The sequence below is a fragment of the Elephas maximus genome, chromosome 7 (genome assembly GCF_024166365.1).
Source record: "Elephas maximus indicus isolate mEleMax1 chromosome 7, mEleMax1 primary haplotype, whole genome shotgun sequence".
In the NCBI taxonomy this organism is placed as follows: domain Eukaryota; kingdom Metazoa; phylum Chordata; class Mammalia; order Proboscidea; family Elephantidae; genus Elephas; species Elephas maximus.
Genome location: NC_064825.1, coordinates 110,102,304 through 110,120,955, shown reverse-complemented (window position 1 = coordinate 110,120,955; position 18,652 = coordinate 110,102,304). Strand labels below are relative to the sequence as shown.

Sequence of the window (18,652 nt, the reverse complement as noted above, 5' to 3'; positions counted from 1 at the left end):
CTAATCAATGACCTTTCATTTAATAGCCAAGTACTTAACCACTGTGCCACATGGCTTTCTTTCGGTATGGATTTAATGACCACTCAGGCTCATGATCTGCAACTTCCACATGTTTCAACCAAGCCAATCACTAGTTAAATCCTGTGGAAACCAAATCTCCAATACTCCTTACATACATTTTTTTCTCTATTTTCTGTCATTGACTTTATGAAGGCCTTAAATACTTCATCAGGTGTTGTCTGAAGGCCCAATAATGCAGTTGATAAAGGAAAAAGATCAGTATGTTCTTTTATTCTATGTAGCAAACTGTCTAAAAGTGAAGCCCCTGTAGCCAGGAAGCTTAACTTAGAATATGGCTATCACTGTTAGGAGCTATGTGGTCTTGAGCAAATTTATGTGCCTCTGTTTCTTCATCTGAGATAATAGTAGAACCACTTCTTGGAGTTGCTATGATGATGGTGAGACTTAATATACGGAAAGCACTTACATAATTATTCAGTGCCTAATCAGCTGTATATGAGTTCTAACTATTGCTGTTAACTATCACTCATTCATTGACTCACCATTCATTCAATAAATATCTCCAGGTAAACTTACTATTCCAAGTACAATGTTATGTCCTGGGGAGGAGAGACACAACTGTGAGGAGAGACACAATGACTGCCTTTATGCAATTTACACTGTCAGCATAGTGATAGATCTACATGAAACCAGACCCACTGCTGTCTAGCTGATTCCTACTCATTGTGACCCTGTAGGACAGAGTATAGTTGCCTCATAAGGTTTCCATGGCTACCGTCCTTATGGAAGCAGACTGCCACATCCTACTCCTGTGGAGTGCCTGGTAGGTTCAAACCACAGACCTTTTGGTTAACAGCCAAGAGCTTTAAAGTCTATACCACCAGAGCTAAAGATTTTTTTTTTTTAGTAGCCAGATATTGAAAACAACAAATACTCATGTCTATTTTATTTAATATTTGTTATAATACTGAAAAATGTGTTATATTAAAAAAAAAAAAAAAGCCAAAGAAGACAGGGAAGGTCAAATCTTTCTTAAAGGAAAGGTATTTGAGGAGATTTATAAAGAGTAAAAGTTATTGATACTTAAATATACCATTTTTCCATGTTGACTTGAACAAATAACTCATTGGAGACTGTCTTATCCTCACAATTTGGTTTCTTCTTTATTAGAAGAAAGAAAGGAAATATATTGGAATTTTCATATAGGTTAATTTGACATGAATTCTTGTCTACTTTGATGGCTGGATTATTAACCAAATATTTTTAGGCATAATTCGGTGCAAACTTGTTCCTTCAGTTCATCTCTTCCTTTCCCAAAAGATTATTACTATTATTTTTATTTGAAAGACTGATAAACCAAGAGACAATGTTGACTGAATCTTTGCCTTCATGATTTTGAAAGCCCGGTTTGAATAATAGAACATTTAAAAATGTTCTAGAAATGCTGCAAAAATACCGAGTTTTGTAAAACATGCATTTTTATGAGTACATTTGAAGCAAAATATTCTTTCTTCTAGAAAGACCATCTCAATAGATCATAATCAGAAATAATATTAAGTTACTGGGGCTTCAAACTGTATAATTTTTAGAAGGTAAAATGTCTATATTGCATCTCTGAAAATTAGAACTTTTAAAGGAATTTCGAGTATATATGTAAACCACACTCTGTTGTCCAGTATTTCCTTCTTGCAATAGAAAAGTATTAGTTCTCTTTGCATTATTGACCAGAAGAGATTAGAAATTGAGTCTCTTAAATTTTCTGGAGTGTTTTTTCAAACTCACACTTAAGCATTGGTGTCTTAGTCATCTATTGTTGCTATAACGGAAATACCACAAGTGGATGGCTTTAACAAAGAGAAATTTATTTCCTCACAGTCTAGTAGCTAGAAGTCCAAGTTCAGGCCCTCACCTCCAGGGGAAGGTTTTCTGTCTCTGTTGGCTCTGGAGGAAGATCCTTCTCATCAACCTTCCCCTGGACTAGGAGTTTCTTCACCCAGGATCTCCAGGTCTAAAGGATGCTTTCTGCTCCTGGTGGTACGAGGTGTCCCTTCTCTCTGCTTGCTTCCCTTTCCTTTTATCTCTTATAATATAAAAGGTAGTGCAGGTCACACCCCAGGGAAATTCCCTTTACATTGGATCAGAGATGTGACCTTAATAAGAATGTTTCTGTTCTGCCCTAATCCTCTCTGACCTAAAATTACAATCACAAAATGGAGGACAACCACACAATACTGGTAATCACTGCATCACCAAGTTGATACATATTTTTGGGGGGACACAGTTCAATCCATGACAATTGGTTTTTACAGGAACATTGTTTTGATTGCTATGTTATGATGATTTTATTGTGGTAGGGCCACAAGACAACCTCTGCTGGTAGGAAGAAAGTGGGTTTTATTGAATGACACACTTTTTACTCTTAATTACTCAAAAAATAAACAAATATTGAAATAAAAACAAATAGTTCAAGAGCAGATGACATTAACAGGAAACAGCTGAGGTGATGTAGGGCCTTTTCCATTCTCTGGGTCCTGATCATTGATGAAAAATGTCATTCATGATGACCAGAGCAGGGTTGTCCTTGTGATTAGAGAACAAAGGCAGGATGAGGAAATAAACTAGAACCATTAAAGGATTGTCCAATGGTGTAATCATTTTTCAGAGTTTGAAACAATCACATATAGTAAAAAAAAAAAATTTTTTTTTTTTAGTGGCCACTTGTAAATTATTTTCTAAGCTATATATTCATTTTTACTGAGCCTTAAGTGTACTCTCAATAAATATTACTGTGTAATCTCTCAGTAGTTTCAGAATGAGCCTAATCAATTTTTGTGATTAAACAATGGCAAAAATGTAATAATGGAATCGACATATGATTTTGAGCCAAACAGTGCAGAAAGCATATCCAAAGGCCTAGATGGTTCTCAGTATGTAAGGGCATAAAAAAAATCCTTGGGAGGCCCTTCACAGGGATTCTAGAAAGGGAAATTAACTTCCAACTGTTTGCTGAAGAGTTACTATAAACAATGTGAGGAAACCTGAAGTCATGGAGTTCTCAGGGCATCATCTTTCCGGCAAGTGAAGGTCAAGTTAAACGAACAGTAATCAGGGATATAATCCATCACTGAATGTTTAATATGGGAACATTTGAAAATAGCTCTACAGCCATGTAAATGGGACGATTTCTCTGTGCTCATAAAGTTCTGCCTTGGAAGGTTTGCTAAGGCTTTGTTTGAAAATATTCTAGGATATACACACACTGAAAAATAAAAGCAAGACACTTTCTTCTCAGATTCAGACTTTAGCAATATGAATTGATACTCGACATTCTTTTCAATTTTACAATGCTACAAATGTGCTTTATTTATGAACCAATTTCTCTGAAACATTTCTTCATTGCTTCTTTTACATCTTTGTTCCTCAAACTGTAGATGATGGGATTCAGCATGGGAATCACAATGGTGTAGAATACAGACACTATCATGTCATGGTCCAAAGCATAGCTGGAACTTGGTCTCAAGTACATGAAGAGGATTGTTCCATGGTAAATTGATACTCCAGTTAGGTGAGAGCCACAGGTGGAAAACACTTTTCGCCTCCCTTCAGCAGAATGCACCTTCAGAATGGCCATAAAAATGAATCCATAAGATATCAAGACAATCAGGATAGTGAATATCTCAATAGATCCCACAGAGTAGAAGAGTAGAAGTTGGTTGATGTGAGTGTCAGAGCAAGAGATAGCAAGAAGTGGAGGGATATCACAAAAGACATGTCTAATTTCATTGGATGCACAGAAGGAGAGGCTAAAAGTTGCCACTGTGTGTAAAGTAGCATGTGAAATACCACCAACATACGAAGCAGAGATGAGTGACACATAGACTGTGGGTGACATGTGAACTGAATAGAGAAGTGGGTTGTAAATTGCTGCATACCGATCGTATGCCATTGCTGCCAAGAGAAAGCATTCTGTGGTCCCAAAAGTGACAATGAGTAGCATCTGTGTTGCACATCCAAGGAATGAAACAGTTTTATTCTCTGCCAGAAAATTGACCAATATTTTCGGGGTGACAACTGAAGAATAGCAGGCATCTAAGAAAGATAACACACTCAGAAAATAGTACATGGGACTGTGGAGTCGGGCATCCGCCATGACTAATAAAACCAGTCCCAAATTTCCCACCAGAGTAAAAACATAGATTGCAAGAAATAGTAGAAAGAGAAAGACTTGCACTTCAAAATTATCTGTGAAGCCCAGCAATGTAAACATGGTGACTTCAGTGAGGTTCTTCATCTGAAACCTATATGGATCCAGCATTGGTGACAACACTGACATTTCAGTTCATATTTATAGTTCCCAACTGCAACTGGCATCGCCGGGTGGTGCAAATGATTCACATATTTGCTTTTAATTGAAAGTTTGATGGCTCATTTCCACACAGAGGCACCTCAGAAGAAAGGAATGAGAATCTACTGCCAAATATCAGCCTTTGGAAACCTTAAGGAGCATAGTTGTACTCTGATAAATTTGGAATTGCCTTGAGTTGGAATTGACTAGATGACATTGTAAATGCAATATACTGGGGAACAGAGTGCACCCGATAACATCTTCATGTCTGTTTCCTAGGAGGGCATAATAATATCCTAGCTTATGATGGGATAGGCAGTGACAAAGTAGATGAGCCCATGTGGACTCAATTTCCTATATAAAAAAAAGAAAAATGATTTCATTCATTTGTTGGCTAAACTTGTCATGTTAAAAACAACCAAACAAGCAAACCTGCCAATTTATGCGGTTCTCAAATTACCAGATTTTAAAACGTAGAAAGAGGAATGAGTAGAGGAAATTTTAAATCTAAAATCATTGGACTTGTAAATACACACTAATCATTTTAAATTAGCTACAACATACATGAAAGCCTTTCCTTAATGTCAACTAAGATAAAATGAGAGCAACAGCATGTGTCTCACAAGATTGCATTAAATTTAAAGGATAAAAAGTTATTAAAAATGATTTAATTTTAAAATGTTCTCAGATGACTAGAAAATAGATGAAATTAGACGTACCTTTCAACTTGTCTTAAAAGGTAGCTATTTTTGTGTAAATCCACAAAGTTTATCTACAATTCATCGGAACACATCTTCAAATATCTTATCATGTATTGTAATTTTGCTTGAATGGGATATTAAAAATAATAAAGTCATGAAATAATAAATAAATACATATCCATATATTTTGGGGGCATCACAAAAAAATACATTTTTGTTTCAAAAATCCCCCATTCTCTTTTTCTCTCTCTTCCTCCCACCCTTTTCTCTTTTCTCTCTTTCAAGACTTCATGGAACACAAACAAAAATATTTACTGGAGATAGTCAAGGATAAAATAGAAATCAGGTAGAAAGGAAGAAGCTCAGTAAAACTAAATTAAAAATATGCAAGCAAATTTTGAAAAAAAAATATGGCAATAGGTAGGGTACGAAAAAAATTCATTTCAAAATCTACTGCAAAATATAACTTGACTAAGAGAAACAAAAGAAATGTCAGCTAGACTGTGCTTATAGCCATCATTTCATTGATGTTTCTGAGACAACAACGGTGGAAAGTTAAGAGCATTGTATCTGGACTTGATAAACTTCTATCAAAATCTCAGAAACAGCACCTAGTGCCAGTGTGAGCTAAGAAAATTAAAGTCGTCCTTCTTCTTTCTTGTACTAAAGAATAGATAAGATGGACAAAATGATTTCGATAAACATTGTTTCACTACATGAACATGGTACCCCGGCAGAGTGCTCATTTATGAGACATGTTAATATTATTTTTTAAATTCAAGTTTTGATTATATGTGAAAAGTGCATATGCTTTTTGTTTATCTAAAAAATAAATAAGTAAAAATAAGCCCTCCACATTTTATTTATCTAAAACAAAATAAACAGGGATTTTAAAAACAACATTTTTTATCAAAGCATTGAGCAATGAATGAATCCCAAACCACAAGCTAAAATATTTTTCTTTTAGTTATGCATGTTTGTTAAATGTTAATATGCAGATTAAAATATCATTTTATTGAAATTAAGCCCAATGAATCATAATATTCTAGACTGTAAAAAAAAACAAAAAACAGAAACAAACTCGTTGCAGTAGAGTCAATTCTGACCCACAGCCACCCTATAGGACAAAGTGGAACTGCCTCATAGGGATTCCAAGGAGCAGCTGATGGATTTGAACTGCTGACCTTTGGGTTAGCAGCCTGAGCACTTAACCACTGTGCTACCAGACCTCCATATTTGATAATCTGTGAAGAATTATAAAAATGCATCTCTGTCACGGCATTCTGCTTTTGGACTTGTCAGTAAAATAATAGTGTGTTTGGCTGAAATTCTCCAAATACTCTTGATGACATAATTTCCAGGCACACTTGATGGTCTGATCTTCTCCATAGAGCAAGAATGTGGTTTATGAATGTAAGTATGTTTTATACCAAATCAAGACCTGTTAGAGCAACTGCCTACTTCACTATAGGGAGCTGGAGACTTAATAGAGGAAAAAGTAGGAGGTTTAATCACTCACCCAAGCTTCTTCAAACAGGAATTATGGTTAGCTAATCTTTAAGGAAAGTAGAACTGTGTTTATGACAGAACACATGCGTGGTGCAAACCATTAAGGCACTTGGCTGCTAACCACAGGTTTGGAGGTTGGAGCCTACCCAGGGGCACCTCAGAAGGAAGGCCTGGGAATCTACTTCTGAAAATCAACCATTGAAAACCTTGTGGAACACAGTCATGAGTCAGAGTGGACTAGATGACAAATGGTTGGTTGTGTTTATGACTAGTTGATTTCAGTTTAAGAGGCTATAGTGGCTAGGAACACAAAAATATAGATTCTGAATTCTCTTTTTTTTGTTTAACAAAACATGTTCCATCTTGAAGACTAAAAATATATCACTTCCTTAACTCTAATAGAGTCATTATCAGAAAACATAAAGTACTCGGTGTCCGTCACAACAGTACTACAAAGACTAGGCTTGAGGCGAAAGAAAGCCGTGATAGCAGCTACCACAGATTAATAAGTGGACTCAAGGGGCTAGGAATTTCATGCACATGACTGTACGTAATCTTCATAGCACCAGGAAAGCTAAATAATTTGGTGATCTTTTACAGACGAGAGAAAGAACTAAGGCCCAGCTAGACAAAAAACTTGACCAAGGTCACACAGTAGTTCCTAGCAGAGCAAGGATTCACCCCAGGTTTTTCTGATCCCAGTCTAAGCTATTTCCACTTGACCATATTGCAATTCCCACCGTGCCAGGTCCTTATTCTGGAATCATCAGCCCCAAGAAATAATGCAAAATAACATCCTCACATATTTGAATTATTTTTTAAAGTAATTCAGCTTAAGTAAACCATGAAATTAAAATACATATATATATATATAATGAAAATTACTTCTACAGAAAAATGTTTTAAAATAATTTCTATCCCTCTATGAGGAAAAAAAAATTTACATATATATTATCCCAAAGGAGCATACAGCCAAATGCTGGTTGAAAGCTCATTTCCTCTTCATTTAATAATTTCCCTGATTTTTGTATTTGTTGCTGTTTTTAGGTGCCATCAAGTCAGTTAGGACTCATAGTGACTACACATACAACAGAACACTGCCTGGCCCTACATCAACCTCACAATTTTTTTTTTTTTTTTTAATATAGTCCCTTGTTTCTACTATTCCTATTCCGATTATCATCCATAACGAAAATTAAAGCAAATTTCTGATTTACATCTCTATTGACATAAATATGTATGGAGTCCTTTCGGTTTTCTTTGCTGTGTTCTCAGGAAATCTTCAGTTTTTAATACAAATGAATTAACCAGAATCACCTAATTCAAATTTACTTTAAAACTAGGTGTATACTGCAGTTGGAAATTAATGGTTAAACTTCTAAAATATTTTGCAGTGTTGTAAATATTTCCTCTTACCTATGGAACTGAACTGCTCACTCAATTAAAGTATGCTATGATTGTGTTTGGATTCTTATATCCATTTCTGGAGCTCTTCTTGTAGTCCACAGGGGATGCACCAAGGAGAGAGAATGCTAACTCTCTTTTGGGACTAAAAAATAACAAGATTTTTTTCTCCCTGCAATAACAAGAGAACTGTCCTGGAACAATGAACTACTTGATAAAAATGATTAAATGAATTGCTGTGGCCTCTGGAAAACTGATGCTTTGCTGCAAAAGTTTATGGTTTAGGATTGGACAACAAATCTAATGATACAGAATCTAGTCCTAGCTCTGATGCTAATTAGCTATGTAAAAAAAATTGCTATATAGCATTGGTTAATAAACTAAATTTCCTGTAAGCCAGTTCCCTCCTTCTGGGACTATAACCTGCATAACTCTTTCAAAACTCTGTAAACATGTATATCATCAAAGAATATGAAAGCATAACATATGTCAGAATTTGTAATTGTTTACTAAAAATAACAAAACTTCCCATCTGAACTACAAGGTCTTAGTTTCATAGTTCTATGAGGCATACATGTAAGCTTATTGAAAATTTAATACAAGAGATATTAATAGACATAATTTTACTGTCAACACATGGATAGAAAGTTATAACAGGAGAGACAGGGTTTTATACAGAAAACTGATAATATTCTACGTGATAGAATATTAGAATATCAGATATCTGGCAGATATCAAACAGTTTGAGTTGTATAGGATCTTTTCAGGCCATCTTGGGGCAGCAGAAACAGGTACAAAGTGAGTGAAGTCCGGACTTTGTGAACTTCCAGGCCCTAGTGAAGGCACCACAGGCAGGGAAGCCTGAGCACAAAGAATAAAGAAAGGGCCCGCTGGTGCACCTCCACTCTGATACCATAAGTCTCAGGAGGAAGCATGTGTGGAGAACAGTGAGGCTCAGTCTTTGTGAACAGCCAGGCCCTGGCGAAGTCATCATTGGTGGGGACACACCACAAGTGGGTAGCTTTAACAAAGAGAAAACTTATTCCCTCATAGTCTAGGAGGTTAGAAGTCCAAATTCAGGGTGCCAGTTCCAGGGACAGGCCTTCCTTCTCTGTCAGGTGCAGGAGAAGGATCTTGTCATCAATCTTTCCCTGGTCTAGGAGCTTCTCAGTGCAGGGACTCTGGGTGCAAAGAATGCACTCTGTTTCAGGCTCCAATTTCTTGGTGGTAGAAGGTCTCCCTGTCTCTCTGCTCATTTCTCTCTTTTATATCTCAAAAAGATTGACTGAAAATACAATCTAATCTTGCAGATTGAGTCCTGCATCATTTATATAATTGCCTCTAATCCTGCCTCATGAACATCATAGAATTAAGATTTATGACACATAGGAAAATCAAATGAGATGACAAATTGATGAACAATCACACAAAACTGGGATTCATGGCCTAGCTTAGTTGACACACACTTTTGGAGGAAACAATTCAATCCATAACAAGTGGATTGTAAATGCTGGGCCAGAAAGCCATGTCAGAGAAACCATTTTTCCTCAAAGAAAATTTAGAAAGCAAGTCTATTTAAAACAACATCTAAAAAAATAAAATACCTAGAAATAAATTTAACCAAGGAAGTTACAGGCTTATACACTGAAAGCTATAAAACATTACCGAAAGAAATTAAAGAACATCTAAATAACATATGACGGTTCTGTGCTAATGGATTGAAAAACTCGATATTATTAAAACGAGCTTCTTGCAATTGCCACTGAAATTCCAACAGCCTTCTTTGCATAAATGGAAAAAAACACAATCCTCAAATTTACATGGAAGGGCAAAGGACCTGGAATTGCTGAAGCAATCTTGAAGAAAGAGACTAAAGCAGGAGGGATAACACGTCCTGATATCATAATATACTAAAATTACAGTAATTAAAACCCTCTGGTACTGGTATAATAATAGGGGTATAAACCAAAGGAATGCAAACGAAAGTCCAGGAATAAATCCACACACCTATGGTCAACTATTCAATGGAGAAGGAAGAGTCTTTGCAAGAAATGGTGCTGGGAAAATTGAATTTCCACACGCAGAAGAATGAAACAGGATCCAGGCCTTATACCGCACACAAAAATCAGTTCAAAATACATCAAAGAACTGTGAAAACTAAAATTATTACGAGAAAAGGTGAGAGTGAGGCAGTAGGATGTAGTGTGTCATGGATTGAACTGTGTCCCCCCAAAATACCTGTCAACTTGGCTAGGCCAAAATTCCCAGCATTGTATGGTTGTCCTCCATTTTGTGATTCATGTCATTTTCCAATGTGTCGCAAATCCTAATCTCTGTCTGTGGTTAATGAGCAAGATTAGTTTATGTTAAAGAGGATTAGGATGGGATGTAACACCCTTACTCGGGTCACATCCCTGATGCAAGGTAAAGGGAGTTTCCCTGGGGTGTGTTCTGCATCACGTTTTATCTTACAAGAGATAAAAGGGAAGTGAGCAGAGAGTGGACGACCTCATACCACCAAGAAAGCAGCTCCGGGAGTAGAGCACATCCTTTGTAGCTAGGGTTCCTGTGCAGAGAAGTTCCTAGACCAGGGGAATACTAATGGCAAAGATTCTTTCAGAGGAAAGAGAGAAAGCCTTTCCCTACATGTGACACCCTGAACTTGGATTTTAGCCTTCTAGACTGTGAGAGCATAAACTTCTGGTTGTGAAAACCATTCACTTGTGGTGTTTCTGTTATAGCAGCACTAGAGAACTCAGTTAGAATTTGTTACAGGGAGTGAGGTCATGCTGTAATAGATACCTAAAATGTGGAAGTGGTTTTGAAACTGTGAATGTATAGAGAACTCAGGAGGAAGGAGAGCTTTTATAATGGAGACACACAGAGTGCGAGAAGCAATGGCACAGACTAGCAGTGACAGAGAACTGGCAACAGCAGAACCAGAAGGCCAGTGCAAGATGGTGCTGAAGCCCACCCATGGAGCTAAAGAGCTGAGTGTCTTAGTGCAGGAAGCTTCCTTGAGGAGTGGGCTGACTCTGGGAATTTATTGGTGGAACTAGGCTTGCTGACCCACTGAACAAGTACCTCTTAGCCTGAGTTTACTGGTGGAGTGGGGTGCATATATTCAGTTGTCATAGGAGCTACAGAGCTTTGGAACACTTGCCACAGCAGGGCAGAGACAGTTGGGGAGGCCTGAGGGGCTGAGAGGCCAAGGAACCAGGAAGCAGAAGCTGAAGAGAAAAGGAACACAAAAAGCAGAGTTGCCCCAGTCTCAAAAGGTATGACCACAACTTCTGGTGTCTCAAAGGGTGGAACCATGACCTCTGGTGTTACTAAGGGTGGAATCACCACTCAGGTGGACTAGGAGAGTAGTGCACCTAAAGCCTAGGGAGCAGAGTTGCCATCCCAGTAGGCCTGGAAGGTGGAGCTGAAGCCCAGGATCGAGGCGCCTCCACTAAGAATCCAGACAGTATGGCCAATACCTAGAGTCTGGAGGGCAGAGCCATTGCCTAAATAGTTTCAGAGAAGAGAGAATTATTTTCAAAGCCTTGAGTGCTAACGTAATATGTTCTGCTAACTTGCTTGATGTCTCTTATCCCTTCTTTCCCTCCAGTTACTTCCATTTGTAATGGAAATCTCCAGCTTGTACCTGTTGCACCGTTGCACTTTGGAAGTTAATAAATTGTATTATAGATTTTACAGATGGGGAAGAATTTTTGAATTTTGAACTTGGAGTTGATTTAAGACATTTGCTATGATATGACGGGGTAATGTGTTTTCCATGTGGCAAGGTCATAAATTTCGAGGAGCCAAAGAGTGGAGTGTCATGGATTGAGCTATGTCTACCAAAAATATGTCTCAACTGGGTTAGGCCATGATTCCCAATATTGTGTGGTTATCCTCAATTTTGTGATTGATGTAGTTTTCCTATATGATGTAAATCCTTATCTTTGCCTATGCCTAATGAGGCAAGATTAAATTATGTTAAAGAGGATTAGGGTGAGCTGTAACACCCTTACTCAGGTCACATCCCTGATGCAGTGTAAAGGGAGGTTCCCTAGTGTGTGGCTTGCACCACCTTTTATCTTACAAGAGATGAAAGAGAAGTGAGCAGAGAGTGGCAGACCTCATACCACCAAGAAAGCAATGCCAGGGAGAGAGGGTGCTCTGTGCAGCCAGGGTTCCTGCCCAGAGAAGCCCCTAGACAAAGGGAAGATTCATGGCAAGGACCTTCCTCCAGAGCCAAGAGAGAGAAAGACTTCCCCTAGATCTGGCACCCTGAAGTTGAACTTCTATCCTTCTAGACTATGGGAAATTATCGAAAAATATCATTAATATCACACACAAGTAAAACTTTGCTGAAAATCATTAAAAGCAGCTTCAACATTTTATAGACAGGGAGATAGCAGAAATTCAAACTCGATTCAGAAGAGGATGTGGGATCAGGGATATCACTGTTGATATCAGATGGATCCAAGTTGAAAACAGAGAATACCAGAAAGATGTTTACCTGTGTTTTCTTGGCTGTGCAAAGGCATTGGACTGTGAGGATCATAATGAATTATGATAACATTGTGAGGAATGGGAATTATAGAACACTTAATTGTACTCATGATGACCCTGTAAGTAGGTCAAGGGGCAATCATTCAAACAGAACAAGGGGATACTGCCTAGTTTAAAGTCAGGAAAGGTATGCACCAGGTTTATATGCTTTCAGTATACTTATTCCATCTGTATCCTAAGCAAATAATCCAAAAAACTGGTTTATATGAAGAAGAATGGGGCAACAGGTTTGAAGGAAGACTCATTAACAACCTGTGTTATGCAGATGACAAAATCTTCCTTGCTGAAGATGAAGAGGACTTGAAGCACTTATTTGTGATCAAAGACCACAGCCTTCAGCATGGATTACACCTCAACTGAAAGAAAACAAAAATCCTCAGAACTGGGCAAATAAGCAATATCATGATAAAAAGAGAAAAGACTGAAGTTTTCAAAGAAAGCTGGACCATGACTAAGGAAGACCAAAGAAGAATGGAAGCTTTTAAATTGTGGAGTTGGCAAAGAATATTGAATATATCGTAAATTGCCAAAGAAAAAACAAATTTGTCTTGGAAGAAGTACAACCACAATGCTCCTTAGAAGCAAGGAAGGCAAGACTACATCTTACCTACTTTGGACATGTTATCTGAAGGCATCAATCCCTGGATAAGGCCACCACGCTTGGTAAAGAAGAGGGTCAGCCAAAAAGGGGAAGACTCTCAATGAGATGGATTGACACAGTGGCTGCAACAAGGGGCTTAAACCTAACAAATATTGTGATGACAACGCAGGACAGGGCAGTGTTTCATTCTTTTGTACATAGAGTCACTATGAGTCAGAATCACTCGATGGCACCTAACAACAACAGACTGAGAGAATGAACTTCTCTTTGTGAAAGGCATCTGCTTGTGGTATTTCTGTTATAGCAGCACTAGATAACTAAGTCATAGCATTTAACAATAGATCATCAGATATGAAAAAAAAAAAAAACTGGAACTGCAAAATCAAAGTAGATACATGTGACCTCATAAAAATTAAATAATTTTGTACATCAAAGGTCTTTATCTACAAACTAAAAAAGATAACCTACAAATTTGGAGAAAATTTTAGGGAACCATATATCAGATAACGGCCTAATACCAAAATATATACAGAACTTCTGCAATTTAACAACCAAAAGAAAGCAAGCCCCTGCACTGCCTTCCCACCAAAAAATAAATAAATAAATAAATAATGGGCAAAGGACTTGATTAGACAGTTCACCAAAGAGGATATTCAAATTTCCAGAAAGCACATGAAAATAATATCGTTAGTCACTGTAATTGTTGTTCCATATCATTGAGTCAGTTCTGTGTCATTGCAACCCTGTGTACAACAGAACGAAACATTGCCAGGCCCTGCTTTGTTCTATTGTACATAGTGTTGCTATAAATCAGAACCAGCTCTCTGGCACCTAACAATAGCAAAAAAGAATTTTAGTGGCACCAGAGTTGAGATAGATGCAAAAAGGTGGATTTTTCATATGGGAGGCATTGAGTTTATGTTAATGGTGGTGGAATATTTTGGAAAAAGAGAACAATAATGGTTGTACAACTTGAAACATGCAATCAAAGTTATCGAATTATAAATGTGAAACTTGTGTTGGTGAATGGTTTGGTGGGTATATTATCAGCACAATAATAATAAAACTAAAATGACACACTTTGTACTCCTGACCTCTGAACTGCAAGAAAAGACTATATCATTAACAAAATAAATAAATAAATAAAACTTAAGAATGGCATTTTGCAGTAGATTTGCCCAGTTCAATACACTGATTTCTTTACTGCTGCATCCTTGTATACTGATTACTGACACAAGGAGAATGAAATCCTTCACAATTTCAATTTCTTCATCATTTATCATGGTGCTGTTTTTGGAGCAACCACATGTAGTAGCCAGTTGTAGATTATTCTCTACGCTATATGTTTGTTTTTACTGAGTCTTAAGTATACTCTAAATAAATATTACCACCTAGACTCTCACGAATATCAGAATGAGTCCAGTCAATTTCTGTGATTGGACAATAGCAAAGGAAAACTGTAATAATGGAGTCGATGTTTCTGGTGTTGCACCTAACAGTGCAGAAGGCATACACAAGGCCTAGATGGATGTGACCGTGTGAAAGCATGAGGGGCTAGTAATCATTGAGAAGTCCTTCAGAGGGATTCCAGAATGGGAAATGAACTTCCAAATGTTTCCTGAAGACTTACTTTAAACAGTGTGAGAATGCGTGGAGTCATAGAGTTCCCAAGACATCACCTTTATGCTAAGCAAAAGCAATTTAAACAAAAACTAATCATAGTCACATAAAAGCACCAATGAATGTTTAATGTCAGTAAATTTGAAAATAATCCTACAGGCATATAGATGACACAACTGATCTGCACATGTAAACTTCTGCCTTTGAAGGTTGATTAATGCATTATTTGAAAAAATTCTAGAACAAGAAAAATATTCCCTTTTAAATAAAAGCAAGATATTTTCTCCTCTAGATTCAAACCATAGAATTATGGACTGACACCCAACATTATTTTCAGTTTCATAATGTGCTAAAAATGTGCTTTATTTATGAACCAATTCCTCTGAAATAATTTTTTCATTGCTTCTTTTACATCTTTGTTCCTCAAACTGTAGATGATGGGATTCAGTATGGGAATCACAATGGTGTAAAATGTAGACACTATCATGTCATGGTCCAAAGCATAGCTGGAATTAGGCCTCGCATACATGAAGAGGATTGTTCCATGGTAAATGGATACTCCCGTAAGTGGAAAACACTTTTCGCCTCCCTTCGGCAGACTTCATCTTCAGAATGACCATAAAAATGAAACCATAAGAGAACAATACAATCAGGATATTGCGTAACTCAAGAGAACCCACCAAGCAGAAGAGCAGAAGCTGGTTGATGTGAGTGTCAGAGCAAGAGATAGCAAGAAGTGGAGGGATATCACAAAAGACGTGTCTAATTTCATTGGATGCACAGAAGGAGAGGCTAAAAGTTGCTATGGTGTGTAAAGTAGCATTTAAAAAAACCACCAACATATGAAGCAGTGATGAGTGGCACGTAGACTCTGGGTGACATGTTAACTGAATACGAAAGTGGTTTGCAGATTGCTACGTAGCAATCACATGCCATTGCCGCCAAAAGAAAGGATTCTGTGGTCCCAAAAGTGACAAAGAGCAGCATCTGTGTTGCACATGCAGTAAATGAAATGGCTTCATTCTGTGCCAGGAAATTGACTAACATTTTTGGGGTGACAACTGAAGAATAACAGGCATCTAAGAAAGATAAAACACCCAGAAAACAGTACTTGGGTCTGTGGAGATGAGAATCTACCAAGACTAATAAAACCAGCCCCAAATTTGCCACCAGAGTGAAAATATAGATTCCTAGAAATAGTACAAAGAGAAAGACTTGCAGCTCAAAATCATTTGTGAAGCCCAGCAATATAAACATGGTGACTTCAGTGACATTCTTCACCTGAATCCTGTAGGGATCCAGTCCTGAGGACGACACTGACATTTCAGTTGATCCTGGAAAGTCATAAATGGCAATATCCTGATATCCTGTGAACACAGAGTGGACTCAATTACATTCTCATCTTTTTTTTTTCTTTAGAATGGGGTAATAACATACTAGGCAGCCATGGGTTGTTTTTGTCAACTGCTTTTGAATTGGCTTCCAACTCAATTGGACTGAACCTTGCTTCCTGAAAGTGAAGAGGACTTGAAGCACTTACTGGTGATCAAGGACCACAGCCTTCAGTATGGATTACACCTCAACTTGAGAAAAACAAAAATCCTCACCACTGGACCAATAAGCAACATCATGATAAAGGCAGAAAAGATTGAAGTTGTCAAAGTGGTTTGTAGACGGCTGCATTGCAACCATATGCCATTGCCACCAAGAGAAATGCACAAAGGGATCAGAGCATCGTGATGTACAGAGTTTTCATTGGCTAATTTTCAGAAGTTGATCACCACGCCTTACTTCCTAGGTCATCTTAATTTGCAAGCTTCACTGAAACCTATTCAGTCTCATAGCAAAATGTAAGCTTCCACTGACAAATGGGAATCACACCTGGCATTCCAGCACAGTAGGTGAGAATTCTACCACTGAACCACTTCGCTACTCTAGAAAGGTGATAGGCAGTGACAACGTAGTTGGGCTCATGTGGACACAATTTCCTGGATAAATATAAGAAAGAAACGGTTTCATTCCTTGATTAGTTAAAATTGTCATGTTAAAAGAAACAAACAAAAAACTTGCCAATTTATGTGGGTCTCAAAAATATAAAATTTTTTATTTTTGAGACCCACATAAATTAGACCAATGAATAGAGAAATTTCAAAATCCAGAAACAATAAAATTGAAAGTACACACTGATACACTAGTCCAGAATTTGCCACAGTGTGCATGAGCACCTTTCCTTAATGTCCTCGATTGTCAGATGAGAACAACAGCACTAACCACGTACAAGACTGGATTGAATTTAAATGAGGAGAACTATGTGAAAATGATTTAATTTTAAAATATTCTCAAACGACTAGAGAATAGAATAATTTAGACTTACATTTCAAGTTGTCTTAGAAGGCAGCCTTCAATGGTCCAATCATTTTATGTGCTCTTTTCTCTTCATTATCCCATCCCATTGACATTTCTAGAACAGTGGTGAGCAGGGTATCAGGTGGTATTCTGGAGATAAATGCACCTTGTATGCAGAGAAAAACAGGATATTACCTTTTTTTATGTTTCTTTTAAAAAAAAAATTAAGTTGTCCTTTTTACCTTCAGCTTATTATATCATTATTACTGTTTTTCAATGTTTAACTTAATGACAATTTTAAGATGATTCTCTATCCATAGGAAGCTCTGTTGGGTAGTGGTTAAGTGCTTCTCTGCTAACCTAAAGGTCAGTGGTTCAAATCCACCAACCACTGCTAAGGAGAAAGACGTGACAGGCTGTTGCTGCAAATACTACAGCCTACGGGGTAGTTTGACACTGTCCTATAGGGTCATTATAGCGTCACTATGAGTTGGACTCAACTCGACTGCAATGGATTTTGTATGTTTTTTTTTCTCTGTTCGTATGATCGTTGGCCCTGCAAGTCCTTGGGTGGATTTAAGATATATATTCCGACCCAAAGAAACCATTTCTTTAATATGTTATTGTTGCTTATGGAGTCCTGGACTAAGTATGATATAAATATCACCCAAATTTACTAATGAAGATGTTTATTACAACTTTTCCTTAAAGAATAAAATCACTGTTTTTGCCACAAAGTAGTATTTGGTTATTTTTTATTTATTTCCTCTATGCCATGAAACCGTTTCTCATTTAGTGGAGTACGAATAAAGAAAAGTGCATAAACAAACAACAACAATAACAACAAGAAAAAGTAGAAGAGAGTATCCAAGAGGTACCTGTGTATCAGTTGAAAGTCTCACTGATTAAAACACAATTAAACACTGAATTCACCTTATTTAGGAGTGAGATTTCGGGACTTTCATTTTTTCTTCATTGTGTCATAGACTGATGTGTTTTATCCCTTAGGTGTTTGGCATCTGCATTTTCCAGCATTTAAGGGAGTGAAAATGACCATCCATCTGTCACTTGGCCTTACTTTGGTGGCTTCTTTGTTGCTACAATGCTGGAAGCTATGCCACGAGTATTTCAAATACCAACAGGATCACCTTTGGAGGATAGGTTTGAGAGGAGCTTCCAGACTAAGACAGACTAGGAAGAAAGGCTCAGAGATCTACTTACAAAAACTAGCTGATGAAAACCCTATGGATCCTAACAGAATATTGTTCAACATACTGCTAAACATAAGCCACCAAGTTTGGACTAAACCAAAGCAAACACGTTGCCCTCTAGTGGATTCCAACTCATAAGGACTTCACTGGACAGAGCAGAACTGCTCTACAGCTTTCCAAGGTTATAAAACTCTGGTAGTGTAGTGGTTAAGTGCTAAGGCTGTTAACAAAAGGGTCAGCAGTTCAAATCTGCCAGGCGCTCCTTGGAAACTCTATGGGGCAGTTCTACTCTGTCCTGTAGGGTCGCTATGAATCGGTATTGACTTGACAG

General features: G+C 37.5%; 1 protein-coding gene across 1 annotated transcript; it reads right to left on the bottom strand.

Annotated features, from left to right (window-relative positions):
• Window positions 1-3,385: 3,385 nt before the first annotated feature.
• LOC126079885 (olfactory receptor 5T1-like) lies at window positions 3,386-4,354 on the bottom strand. The gene has a single exon (XM_049891243.1). The coding sequence runs from the start codon at window positions 4,352-4,354 to the stop codon at window positions 3,386-3,388; it is 969 nt and encodes a 322-aa protein (XP_049747200.1).
• Between the last annotated feature and the right edge of the window lie 14,298 nt (window positions 4,355-18,652).

Coding starts and splice junctions, on each gene's coding strand:
- LOC126079885 (XM_049891243.1), bottom strand. CDS start 4,354: ATGTCAGTGTTGTCACCAATGCTGGATCCATATAGGTTTCAGATGAAG.